The sequence below is a fragment of the Oenanthe melanoleuca genome, chromosome 1A (assembly GCF_029582105.1).
Source record: "Oenanthe melanoleuca isolate GR-GAL-2019-014 chromosome 1A, OMel1.0, whole genome shotgun sequence".
Lineage (NCBI taxonomy): Eukaryota > Metazoa > Chordata > Aves > Passeriformes > Muscicapidae > Oenanthe > Oenanthe melanoleuca.
In genome coordinates this window covers 49506978-49519762 of record NC_079334.1, presented here as the reverse complement: position 1 = coordinate 49519762, position 12785 = coordinate 49506978, and the positions used below count along the sequence as shown (strand labels likewise).

Below are 12785 nucleotides of genomic sequence, written 5' to 3'. Positions count from 1 at the left end.
ATCTCTCTCTCCACTTCTTCGTGCACACTAATGCCTAATCTCTTATTTTTCCCTTAATCCACAATCATATACAAAAGCAAGTAAAAAGTATCATATACTCAGGTCTTCATTTCCTCAATCTCTCTGACTTTAACCCACACACCTCCCAGTCTGGTTTTGATTCATGATCTACCAGCTTTTCACAATAAGGACTGAAGAATATCTAGAAATTTTCATCTCATACCACCTGAAGCTGAGATACACCTCACAAGAGATACTACTTTGCAGAAAAGCTTCACTAAGCTTCATGATCAGTACTAAGTAAATGTGATATATTTCCATAATCTGATGGAAAGAAAATCTTTGGGCTGGACCCAAATGCAGTTTGGAGGGCATAGCAAACAAAAATGAGGGATGAATTTCAGCATGGTGACAGAAGAGAAAATGTCATGGTAGGTGTCAGCATAAGAGAGGCTGCAAGGCCATCACCAGAGGAGGAATGGAATGCTGGAATCGGACCTGAATGCCGGGGAGGGTTTGTGGGAGGCATTAGTATTGCTGCAGCTGATGGGAGGAGAATTCAGCAACGGGCAATTTGTGGCCTTGCGGGATGCACAATACACTGTTCTGCAATACACTGAACATGGAAAGCCAACCTGAACCACGGCAAGAGCCCTTGAACCTGCTCCAAGATGGGCACACTTTGCAGCCAGGAGACATCTTCCTCCCTCTGAGAACACTTTCACACACACCTTAGCCTTCTGCTGTGAAATTCTCGAGGTTGCAAACGGTGCAAAAGCTGCCTCATGCTCTCTGCCGCCCGCCCCCCATCCTCGCTCCCTCTCTCCCCGCATCCCCCCGCATCCCCCCGCGGCAGCGGAGGCTCGGCCGCAGCAGCACAGCCCGCACTTGTTGCCGGGGAAGGCGGCGGGGCCGGGCCCCGGGCGGCCCCTCCAGCCCCGCGGCGGCCGCGCCCGCCGCACCCCGCGGCCCGGCCCGCGTACCGCCAGCACGGTCAGCAGCGTGGTCTTGCCCGAGTACTGCAGCCCCACCAGCGTCAGCTCCATCTCCTCCTTCCAGAACAGCGAGCGCAGCCACTCCAGCAGCCGCGCCACCAGCGACAGCATCCCGCCCAGCGCCCCCGACCTGCGGCAGGCGCCCAGCCCCAGCGGCACCGCTTCGCTGCTGGGCATGGGAGCGCCGGGGAGCCGAGGCGAGCTGAGGCGAGGCGAGCTGAGGCGAGGCGGCGGCGGCGGGGCTCGGGCCGGGCTGGCGGCGGCGGAGCTGCGCGGAGCCGAGCCCAGGCAGCGCCTCACGTGACGGCGCCGCCGCCCTTCGCCCGCCGCCGCTCGCTGCAGACGGGAGGGGCCGGGCCGGGCCGGGCTGTGCTGGGCCTGGATGGACTGGGCCGGGCCGGGCCGGGATGGGCCGGGATGGGCGGACGGGGAGCGGCGGCAGCGCCCTGCGAGGGCCGGCGCTGGCCGGGGAGCCGCGGCCCTGAGCGCCCAGCGGGAGGTGCAGCCGCTCCGGACACCGCGGGGATGCTGTACGGGAGCAGCTGGTGCCGGGCTGTGGAATGGGGCGGCACAGAGCTGCTGCCGTGGGCGGGCTGTGCAGCATCCTGCCCCCAGCACTGGCTGCGCTGCCTCAGAGAGTCGGTGTGCTGCTTGGGCTGCTTGAGTGCTTCGGTTTTGTGGGTTCATCACATCTAGTGATGGCAGTTCTCACACCCCTAGGCTAGGACCTCCACTGTTCCGAGGAAACTCTGCTTGAATTCTTCATTGTGTAGTGACAGGCTTCCAGATCTAGGGCTTATCATGTTTTTGTTTTCTCCTGCGATAATTTTTGTAAAATCACCCGTAGTATAACTCCTTGCCTCAAGAGATCCTTGTGATGGTGGTTTTGTGTTGTGATCAATGATGATCTTCAGGAATCTTCTTTCTTCACTGAATCAGCGACACTCAGCATACAGTCTTGCCACAGAGCATTAGAGAAAGGCTTGTTTTACCTGTAAACACAGGGCTAACGCTTCTCCTGGACCCATCTGCCAGTCTCAGAACTTGCAACTGAAATTTGATGCTCTGGGAAGGTTACTGTGCTGGTGGTATTGGTTGATGTGGGATATTAATAAAGGTTTATAAAAGTGTGTCTTACATTTCAGGTGACAATAAACCAGGAGAGGATGCAATAAACACATGGTCAGCCAAATAACTTGAACTGACACTACATATTCAGATCTTTAACATTTGGGGAGAAACAAGGTATTTGAGACTCATTTGTAGTTTGGAGCACTACCGAAGAGATTTGATCACATTATCTGTGTTTTAAGCATGCATTTAGTGGCAGCTGAAAATCGTAGAATCATTATGATTCGAAAAGACATACAAGACCATCGAGTCCAAGCTTTGAGTGATCACCACCTTGTAAACTAGACCTGAGTGCCACATTTAGTTGTTTCTTGAACGCTTCCAGGGATGGTGATTCAGCCACCTCCCTGGGCAGATCTCAAGGAGAAGAAACTTTCAGCTGAATGAAATCTACAGAGAAGAGGGAATGAGAAGAGGTAATGCCTCACTGGTGTATTTGGTTTGTCCTGATATACCAGATGTTCAGGGAAATAAACCTGTAGAATCAGTCATTTCTGCTAGTGAGGCACTACATTAGGGAGTGACTAGTTATCTTTTCTGTTTGTAGGCCAGAGTCAAGCAGCTGCATTGCTGAATGGAACAGAAAGAGCATGCTGAACTTTTCAATGAGGTACCCAGCAGTGTCTGCATGTGTCATCTGTGCCCTCTGCTGGCTGCAGCCCTAGGGGCTCTAATATGTGCCCTAAATTCCTGTCAGCTCTGGTGAGGGAAAAGGTGAAGAAGGATTTCTGTAAGGACTGTTAAAGATTAAGGTTTTTAACTCAAAAATTCTGTGGTTTGAATACCTAAATTCAGTATATGCAGTTCATGCCGAAATAGTGCAGAGGATTTACAGGCAGCCTAAGGCTGTTATTAGTCCCCTGCCCTTAATTACTGGCTACTCCAGCAATAAGGTACTCTGTGCTCTGTTGTGACATTAACCATGTTATCGTTGTGGGACTGCAGGGTTCCCTTAGCCTCCCTTTAAATGCGTGGTTGTTTTGTCCCTGCCTCAGGAAATCATCACTTGACACAGGCAAGCTGTCGTCTTGTCTCAACCTGCTGGTAGCCTGAGGGAGCAGTGTGGTCCATGAGACTGCCAACATATGGTATATTTCTTCTGCAGGATCTTGAAGAGTTCTGTTGAGTAAATATATTTCCTGATATGAAAACAAAGGCAGGGACAGGTGACTGCATAGAGCCCACATATATATGTGGTGCTAAACACCACCTTCTGGAATTGTGTGCACAGAGCCAAAATGTCAGTTGAATATTTAAAGAAATGATCCACACCAATTTTCATGCTGTCTGTGTCTGATTACTCATAAAATAGGTTTTCAGCTATAAACTAAGACTTACACAAGCATAAACTGAAAAATGTCATCTAATTACTACTGACCAAGGAGAGCTTATAATCAATATACTATGATGGTGGTAACACATTAGTGAGCATAATTAAATCAAGTTATTCCCTTAAGGATGTTAATGTTGGTAAGTGCCCCTTACCTTCTTGCTCTTTACTTTCTTATATGTAACAAGGGGACAAGAAATGTGGGAAGCTTTTGCAGTCCTGAGTGGCAGTGGCAGTGAAGAGAAGAGTAGCTGCAAGAGTTATGGAACAGCTGCGTGAAAGAACTATTCCGTAAAGACCCTGATCCTTGACTGGTATACACAAAAGCTTAGAAATAATCTTGAGTACAGCATATTTACATCATCATCATCATCATCATCATGAAAAATATTGTGAAGCAATGTTAATATTCAATGAAGTACTTCCAGAAAAACAGGCAGGGAGATCTGGGATTGCCACATAATGGGATTAGGAATCATTTAGAAGTGATAGGGGATGAAGTTAGACTAGTAAGCTTTTTGAATGTTTCTAGCCTTCTATACAATAGTTTTTGGTAGCACAGAAGAAAAAAAATTATAAGAACAAGCAAGAAAAAAGTCTTTCCTAAAGATAAAATCATTAAATAAAGCAGTAATTTTTTTAAGACACGCAATAAACTTTTTTTTTGTATCAATGTTATTTCTTGAAATGAAACTCATTACTCCAGCTTGAAGTCTCAGGCCCTAATTTTGTTACAGTCTGCCAGTGCAAAAGAGCTGGCAAAAGCACAGTGTGAAAAAAATCTTTCAACTAAGTTTTAGGTGTGTATGCTTAAAGGATGGAATTTAGTTGTCATCTTAAAAAGGTCATCAGTGCTCATAATGGAATGTGTTTTAAAATTATGTAACTGTCTCTGCTGTCTTGTTGTTTGTACTGAAAAGTGATGGATAGGTATATGTAGAAATCTAATCTGCCTGGAAATTGTCTAGAATATTGCTTACAATTCTTTGCTGATATATATATTTACAGCAGGGTATCCTAGTGTGATGCAGGAAATAAAGCAAATTTTGCTGAATTCTTTGGGATTCTAGTCACATCCCAGGCTGTCTACAAAGTGATTTTACTGGCCTCTCAAAACATCTCTCCATGTTGTTATTTTTACCAAAAAAAACCCTTTAAGGTGAGGACTAGACTGTGTTTTTATTCTGTTCATATTCTTTAAGTGCCAATTTCCATCTTTCTTTGAAGTAGAATATCTCTGTTAGTCCCAGAATAAGCAACTCAATAAACTAGATCCAGATTATTCTGATAGAGGAGCAGAATTTCAATTAAAATTTTAGCATAATGTCAAAACATCGAAGGAGGGTATTTAACAGCTCTCACTTAAACAGACCCTTTCATCAAACCCACTTTAGCATTTCCCTGTCTCTACGTATTGCCAGCCTGAGGGCTCTCTGGAAAGGAGAAATACAAAATAATGAATGGCAATCAAAATGAACTGTTCCTCTACCATTTAATCTTTTCAAAATTACAAGAATGGAAGAAATGAAAACTGTAAGACTGATGATTATAGGCCATACATTGAATGGAAGAAAATCTCTTTGGAAAGGGGTCCACTTTGGGACAAAATAAATTTGGCTTTGAACATATGATAGACATCAGCAATGCAAGGCATAGCACCCCTTTCCTTCCTTTTTCCTTTTACTCCATGGGGCTCATTGACTCCATGGTGACTCTTTATCATAGAATATAGATAAGACAAATATAACACAGAGAAAGGTAATGTATTTGGAAAATACTGTAATTTAACACGTAACAGACCTAAATCCTGAAGTCTGTGGGATTTAAAGCATGAATTGCAGATACACATAGGTAACATAAATAGTCCTGAATGAACATTTGAAAGGTGGTTGGCAAAGCATTGTACATCAGAGCACAAAGTAGATAGCTACCTAACATGCAGGTTAAGAAGGCACAGTTTATTTCAGAAGACTGTTTTCCTCTCATCTTCCTTTTACTTTTCTGGTCCTGGCTGTTCTCAAGAATAGAAAAAAGAGATGGCGTTGGATGAATGGGTCTAACATATCAGTTGGTGTGTTCCTTTCTCTTTACAGTGAGCCTTGGGGAGAGGTTGTCAATATTAAGTAACAGGTAGATAAAAATGCTGAATGGGAAGACTGGTCTGTCCACATTCCCCACTGCTTCATTCTTTCACTTGTGCAGTTCACTTCCTCTGCATCCATGGAGGTCCTGGGTGCTCTGTTTCAACTCTTCTGTGATTTAATCTTCTCATTCCTCCTTTTTTGGTGATTTCTTGCTTAAATCATCACAAATGTTCTGCTTGCTATCACCTGGCTGATAGTCAAAAGTGTTCATGGCAAGACTTTCAGATTTTGTGAACCTGCAAGCTTTCTGACCACCAAGTGCTACAGATCCAGTATCTTTCAGTTTAGCCATGTCAAAGCATTGTGAAAAAAACAGAATTTCATATAAGTCATACAAGTTTTGCTAAGGCATTACCAGTGATGTTTCCAGTTTTTAGAAACCATTTGATAGTTACCACAAATGCAGCATGAAGGGAGTTCAGGCACAGGAGTTATTATACCATGTCTTTTCTTTACCCAAGATGAAATAACCAATATCAAAGCTGCAGTGGAAAAAAGCATGTTTTTACACAGATGATCAATACCAGATGGATTCTTTTGTCCTAAACAATGTGCTACATATATATTTTTTATTGATGATTCCATTTGGAATATTAACAGCAGAAACAGCTTTGACTCGTGGACTTATCACTGTAACTGGGATGAGAAAATTGTCATTTCCTCTTGATAACTTGCTGTTCAAAAGCCATAAAACATTATTTCTCCATGTTAAGTCTAAAGGCTTCATCTATTTTTCTGCATCTCTGTTATGACCAACAACCTGAAAATTCAAAGAAAATGGATATAATACATGTTTTCTGCTAGATTAATGAATTAACTTTATATAAGTAAATGGCCACTATACTGAGGTCCTGGTTATTTTCATTAGTGCAGCAAGCTGTATCTGTGGGAGGTGGTGAATTATTTATGCAGATCATGTCTGGCTCTAGGGTGGTTTTTAATGTATCAATGCCAGCAGCCACTCTTCACCCATCAGAAGGCCAACTGTCTATTAAGCATCTGACATAATAATTTGAAAAGGTTATTCTATCAAATAAACTCAGTTAATTGCTTCTAAATGCTTAAACTGACTATATGTTAATCATAACTAGACTCCTGATATGTACTCCTGATATGGGAGTAGTTTTCTTCTGCCATATCTCTGCTACTTTCACACTGCTTTTGGCAATGGAATAGTATTAAGCAAGTACTTCCATTTCTGTCAGCAAACTGAATCAGAAAGGTGGTCCTGAGATTGTCCCAGGTCCCCAGTGATGCTTATTTTTCTGCCACCACTGCTGGGTTTTCCTAAGCAGCAAACTGGTTTTCACAAGAGACTCTTCAGGAAATAATGAGGCATACAGTCCCAGGCACAGACTTTTATCCAAGTGGCACATACAGCCTTATCCAGTTCCTAGGGATGGCTGGGTGGATAAACTAGGACTGGCAGCCTGTGCTAGCAGGGAATGCACAGGCAGAGCAGATGAGTTGTGAATATTGGCAAGACAAAACAAGTGGAAACCAAGAAAGGGACGTCTGAAATAAGGGGGAGGGTTTGTGAGAAGAAAGGATAAACTGCTACAGCTCAAATTTTAAATAATGAAGCTGTAATATTCAAAGTTAACACTTACACTGAAATTAGAACCTTTCGAAGAGTTACAAATATATTTAATTTAAAAAAAAATAACTACAGTATCCCTGAAGGTTTTGTGAAAGTTGGAGGAACATTACATTAATCAGATAAAATTTATGCTGCAAAGTTCCACAGATCTAAAGTTAAGCCAAATATTTTTAAGAGCTAATTCCATTCATATGGAATGATATTAATTCTTGCATAGAGCATCAAACCTGATGACTTATTTTATATATTATATATTTTACTGTTTTAACTTGAAGTACACAAAAGAACATTGTCAACAGTTACTTTTCTCAAATATAACAGTTAAAAATGTAAACTGTAAAAAATGTTTCTTATTCTGGATTATCCTCTCATATGGCATAGTCAGTATATATAGACCAATATATCTTTGGCACAAATATTAGTTTATAGAACTAAACTGAAGAAATACATTCAAGCTGAAGTGGCACCTATGGATTAGAAAAGGTTACCTGATACAGATAATTCAGGAATTATTTTGTTTGTTTGTTTTGTAAATAAAACCTTTAGAATTTCAAATATAGTCAGGGAAAAGGATATTCTCACTTTCATGGGTCACTTGTATTAAGGTTCTCAAAAGTAGAATTAAGTGAAACAGATTAAACATCCTTATCTTATATGATGAAGAACTACTGAAAGTACGAGTCTCATTTTCTTCTAAATCATAGCTACTGGCAGCTGAAACAATGTTGTATTCTGCAGTTGTTGTATTAAATGTATTATTTCCAAAGCTAGATTGGAAATCTTCTATTTCAGAATGTGTAGATAATGTCACCTTACTCTCAGAGGTAAATGAAAATTCAGTTCTGTTAGACAGGATCTTTTCTTCAGAGGCTTCTATGTTAGAAAGTGAATTTGAGGATATCTGAATGCAAATATCTTCTGAAATGCAAGCATGGACATAATGGATGTCATTTATATCAGCTGTAGGTTCACAGCTCTGGCCTGCATAACAATGGCAATCAAATTTTTCTATGAATGTTTGCAGATCCTTATACGATGGTTGCCCTTGTAAAGTGTATTTTCCATCCTTTGTCATTTGAATTGCAATATTCTCAGGGTTCAAGTGAAGATAGTCACTGGAATTCCATTTTTTCCGTGCACAAGCACCAGAGTCTTGGCATAGCACTTGGCTACATATTCTGGCTGCCATTGTGACGTTGATGAGGTATGGGGTCAAAGTCCTCCTAAGGTAGTTGTCCAGAGTCCTACAGGTGTTCTGTGAAAAGAGCATTATACCTCCACAGTTTAGTATGGAAACAATTAAAATGCTGTCATTTTAATAGCAGTACCACAGTATATATCTAGAAGTGTTTCCCCTAAGGATTTGATGATAGGTATAACTTGTTGGAAGCTATCTAAGAAGCTGTTGTAAAATTTAAGGATCACAACAAATTTATGTTATGTAATTGCTGGAGATGTTACAAAAAGCAGTTAGATTAGAAAGCAATTGTCCTTACGCTTTCATTTTATCTCTATATTTCATGCTGCTTTTTGAATCAGATGCAGGTAAAGAAGTTTCATGAAGAATTGAAGTCCCTTTTTAAGTCTTAAATAGTTTGAATGGATCTGGTAAAAAAAACCTCACTTCTTCAGCCTAAACAAATATTTTTTCTATCAAGTAATCTCTGTGAGACTTTTTAGCTTTCCCTTGACCTCAAAAGCTTGGCTGCAGGGTAGGGAGCTTTCATGGCATTTTTAAATGAAAATTTGGTTGGATGATCAAATTTAAGGTATGATAAGATAATTGATCATTCCAACTGATCATGAAATTAGTATATGTTGTTGGCACAGTTAAACCACCAAAAGGTTTGGGAACTCTTTCCTTGTTTCTGACATTATAGGCACTTGCCCTATACCACATGTAGATGCACCTAATATTTATACCCATGGAGATCACTTTGGTGAATCTAAGATGTATGTAGGTTTTTTTGATTTTCTTTTAGGTATATATAAAAATACTTCCAAGAAATTTTGGTTGATGCAAAGTGAAGCTTTCAGTAATATTTCATGGCTGAAACACTTGTGACTGTGAGAGCTATAAAAATCAGGTTTAATTAGTGCACAAATACATAGTCTGACTGGGCTGTGGAGAGTTCTTTTTTCTCACAGGAATCTCAAAATTCAGACAATAAAAGTTGCTGCTCATCAATGTTCTGATATTGAGATAATGGGCCGGAAAGTTCCAGGTGCAACTGATATCCTTTCTCAAAGGCAGATACATACAAAAAAAGTCAAAGTGGGTGGCTTTGGGGAATAACAACCTTACAGAGCTGTGGAGGCATTTTTAGCCGTGCTTTTTGTGACAGGAGGTCTGGCAGGGATGAAACATTTTGGTTCTTTGCACTCAGAAGACTTCACAAGAGTCTTCCCATAAAATATTTTGTTAAATCTAACTTGTCTGGTTATGAATTAACTACCTGGAAAGAATTATGAGAACTTCCTTGCAGCAGTTTCTCGAACTATGTATTTCCCTTTTTTAAAAGAAACTAGAATTTTTTTCTTCTGGCTCAGATGTTTCATACAATTAAATGAATTAAAGTAGTATTTACAACACGTGGAATGGACTAGAGTTGAGCTTTTGCAGACTGATTTCTCCTAATGCTTGAAATGTTGTGGCCAAGTTCACCACGCCAAAAAGTAAAAGGGTCTTTCAAAAATTGTTTGGGGCAAGCCCAGGTAATTTTTTCTTTACCTCATAACTAAAATGAAATGAAGATATAGAAATTGTTTCTTATACTAATTAAACAACTGCCAACTTGCCTACAGTTATAGTAACTTGTCCAGCTACCCAGAGTCAACAGTACTAACACACTGAAAGACTGAACTCTTGTTTTGTGTAGTCAAAGATGACCTTAATAAGCCTCAGATGTGTTTGGGTTTTGACTACAAAAAAACACTGGCAATATGGAGTCATCATTTTAAAAGCAGAAGATACGATGTAATGCTTTACATCCTTTTCACTTAATTTCTCCTTAAAAATTTCATATAATAATTAATATAGCATACCTTATTTTGTGTTAAATTCATATCACCCCAGATCACAATTCCAGAAGCACCCAGTGCAGCAGATTCTCCAATGGTATTTACCAGGTCATCCTAAAAGAAAATATGCAAAGTATCATACAAATGTAAGTAACCTGTAACATAAGGGCAAATGAAAAAAAAGCATATAGTAAATGACATATCCAAAATAACTACTTTGAAGACAGCAAGCAATGATACACAATGCACGTCCTGCTCTCAACTGCACAATTTTATCCTGGAATTGGATTGCACAGGTGATAGCAGAAAATGTTGCCAACAATATCCAATTTATATATGTCATCTGGTTAGAAAAACAAGGCTGTAAAACTGAACCGCTGCTTAGGCTTATGACATGTACTCCCCCAACCATATTAAGGCTTATTTTGCTGCATTGCCTCCTGGCTGCTAGAGTTGGTAGCAACTGGCTTCAGTAATGCTATGGGATAAAGATACTGGAAAGCATAGCTTTTTTTTTTTTTTTTATAAACTTAATTTCTGTTACCAGAAAGTACTAAACTAGAAAAGTAGCAAGAGAAAGAGCTTTCAACAGTAGGAATCTCCCCTTTCCAGAGAATGTTTCCAGTCTTTTACAGAGATTGATTTGGGAAATTTGTTTCTGTTCAGTTCTCCTTTTAAGGTTAGCTATTAGCCCAATGCTAGCAAAATGTTAAGGCCTATATGGTATGGGAGAGATTTCTTGATAATGAAAAAGATTATAAAAAAGCAAGTTACTGTAGGGCACAACACAAATTTAAAAAAAAGAATTGATGTAAAGATTATAGGATTTCAGTTATTAATTGGGATCCCAGCGAGGCCCCTGACAGCACACCTTGCTCCCAGAAAATATCCACAGAGCTGGGGACAACACTTGCTAATTCTCTGTCCAGAATGCTGGAGGACACCAGAGAGAATGCCATCCCCTGGACTCTAACTTCCCCTTCCTCATGGGCTGGAATACCAAGAGATTCCCCAGAGTGGTGGTATCTCTGATAGGGTGGGTGTCTATAAAAATGTGAAGGGAAAAGTATAGCCAGTAAGATGATTGGATTTTAATCAGAGCCTAACCTTAACTAACCCATGACATGCTGAAATACCATTTTAAAAGCTGCTTGAGTACAGCTAAGGACAGAATTTTCTCACTAGCTTTAAACTCTTTTTAAGGAAATAAGGACTTCTTTTACTTTATTTTTTTTCTTATAACCTAAATAGCAGGGAGTAGGTGAGAGCAGTATTGCTAATTCTCTTTGGAAGACTTTACTTGTATTTCTTTCCACTGACTAATTGTGCTAAATATGTTTTCTAGTTTTGTACTATTTTGTTACATGTGAGGACAACTCAGAGAATAAAATACTATTTGATAAACATAATGAGAAAGGTTTGAAAATAGACCTCTTCATGTTCCATGTGGTCAAATTTCTTTGACGGATTAATTTAAACCTTTAGAAAAAATTGCACACTTCTTTCTGATGCAAGTTAGTATATTTGCTAATAAGTGCCTCCTGGTAATTTCTTGCCATATAAATTTGAACTATTTAAGGTCTAGCTTCACTCACCTCAGAGAGATATTCCTCATAGACATCTGTGAATACTGGACGTGTATATACAAAAACTGGAAGGGGATGACTAGAGTTAGAGACATAGGAAGTTCTAATGGCTTCTTGAACTCTGTTACGAACAAAGAGTTGAGCATTTCTGGAAGATTTTAAGGCTGTCTCTAGATAGATAGATGGATAAAGTGCTGTGCTTTTCTCCCACAACCAGTTAAGCTCATTATTTCTTTCTATTTCAATATCTAAACAGCTTCCTGTATAATTGTGTGGGTTTTGTTTGTAATCATAGTTATAACAGTCTGGATAAAGGTAATATCCCCACAGACGATTTGGTTTCATTTCTATGCCCAGCTTCAAAGTTTCCAACATAAATGATTTTGCTGCAAATTCAAATTCCAGTTTAGCTATATTTCTGGCTTCGGCTTCTGATAGACTGAGATCTCTCTGCTGAACTAGCTCAGTGGATTCCTGTCTATAAATATCTTTTGATCCCCAGTTCCTTATCCACACAGGTCTCCAGTTTTCCCAGTCAATGACAGCCAATCCAAGCTGTTCATCTGAAGGAATGTAGAATTGGATGTCCTCCTTGGCTTTTTTTAAATGATTCTCCAGCAGCGACAGTTGAGGGAGTCCTCCATTGAATGCCTCTCCTGTGATTTCATTTTTGTAAGGGTAGTAGCCAAGCCTGTCTGGATAGAAGAGAGTGATGTTTTGCCCAATGGATGTCTTTAGTGTGCTCCCAATTAGAGGAAAAAAATTCATGTCCAGCTGCACTCCAGTCCTTTCAGTACAAAGTTCTGTAGGAGCATTCCAGATAGGAAGGAAAGGTGAATTAGAAACAAGTGGACGAGCTCTTATGTTCAGAGATGAGCAGCAAGAAATTAGGAGAGTGGCAAACACCACACCAGGTGCTACAGGATACGTACAGGTAACACAGATGCCAAAACTTTGCCTTTGTCTTACAGTTTCCAT

At 40.3% G+C, this 12785-nt stretch overlaps 2 protein-coding genes across 2 annotated transcripts in view; both read right to left on the bottom strand.

The window, feature by feature from the left end:
* The window catches only part of LOC130248312 (ADP-ribosylation factor-like protein 8B), a 19522-nt gene extending 18189 nt beyond the window's left edge, over nt 1-1333 (bottom strand). The window contains exon 1 of the mRNA XM_056481984.1: nt 984-1333. Within this exon, the coding sequence (XP_056337959.1) occupies nt 984-1172 (189 nt within the window). The 5' untranslated portion in view covers nt 1173-1333. The remainder of the gene's footprint in view (nt 1-983) is intronic.
* LOC130248351 (hyaluronidase PH-20-like) lies at nt 1292-12785 on the bottom strand. The gene is made up of 4 exons (XM_056482060.1): nt 11817-12785; nt 10246-10335; nt 7783-8455; nt 1292-1662 (listed from the first exon to the last, which is right to left on the bottom strand). Exons 1-4 carry the CDS (start codon nt 12783-12785, stop codon nt 1292-1294), a joined length of 2103 nt encoding a protein of 700 aa, XP_056338035.1.

Bases quoted from the DNA above. Each gene is read 5' to 3' on its own strand.
- LOC130248351 (XM_056482060.1), bottom strand. From the start codon at position 12,785: ATGGAAACTGTAAGACAAAGGCAAAGTTTTGGCATCTGTGTTACCTGT. The intron at 10,336-11,816 runs GTGAGTGAAGCT...ATTTTCTTTTAG, and splicing joins ATGAGGAATATCTCTCTGAG to GATGACCTGGTAAATACCAT. The intron at 8,456-10,245 runs GTATGCTATATT...CTCTTTTCACAG, and splicing joins TGAATTTAACACAAAATAAG to AACACCTGTAGGACTCTGGA.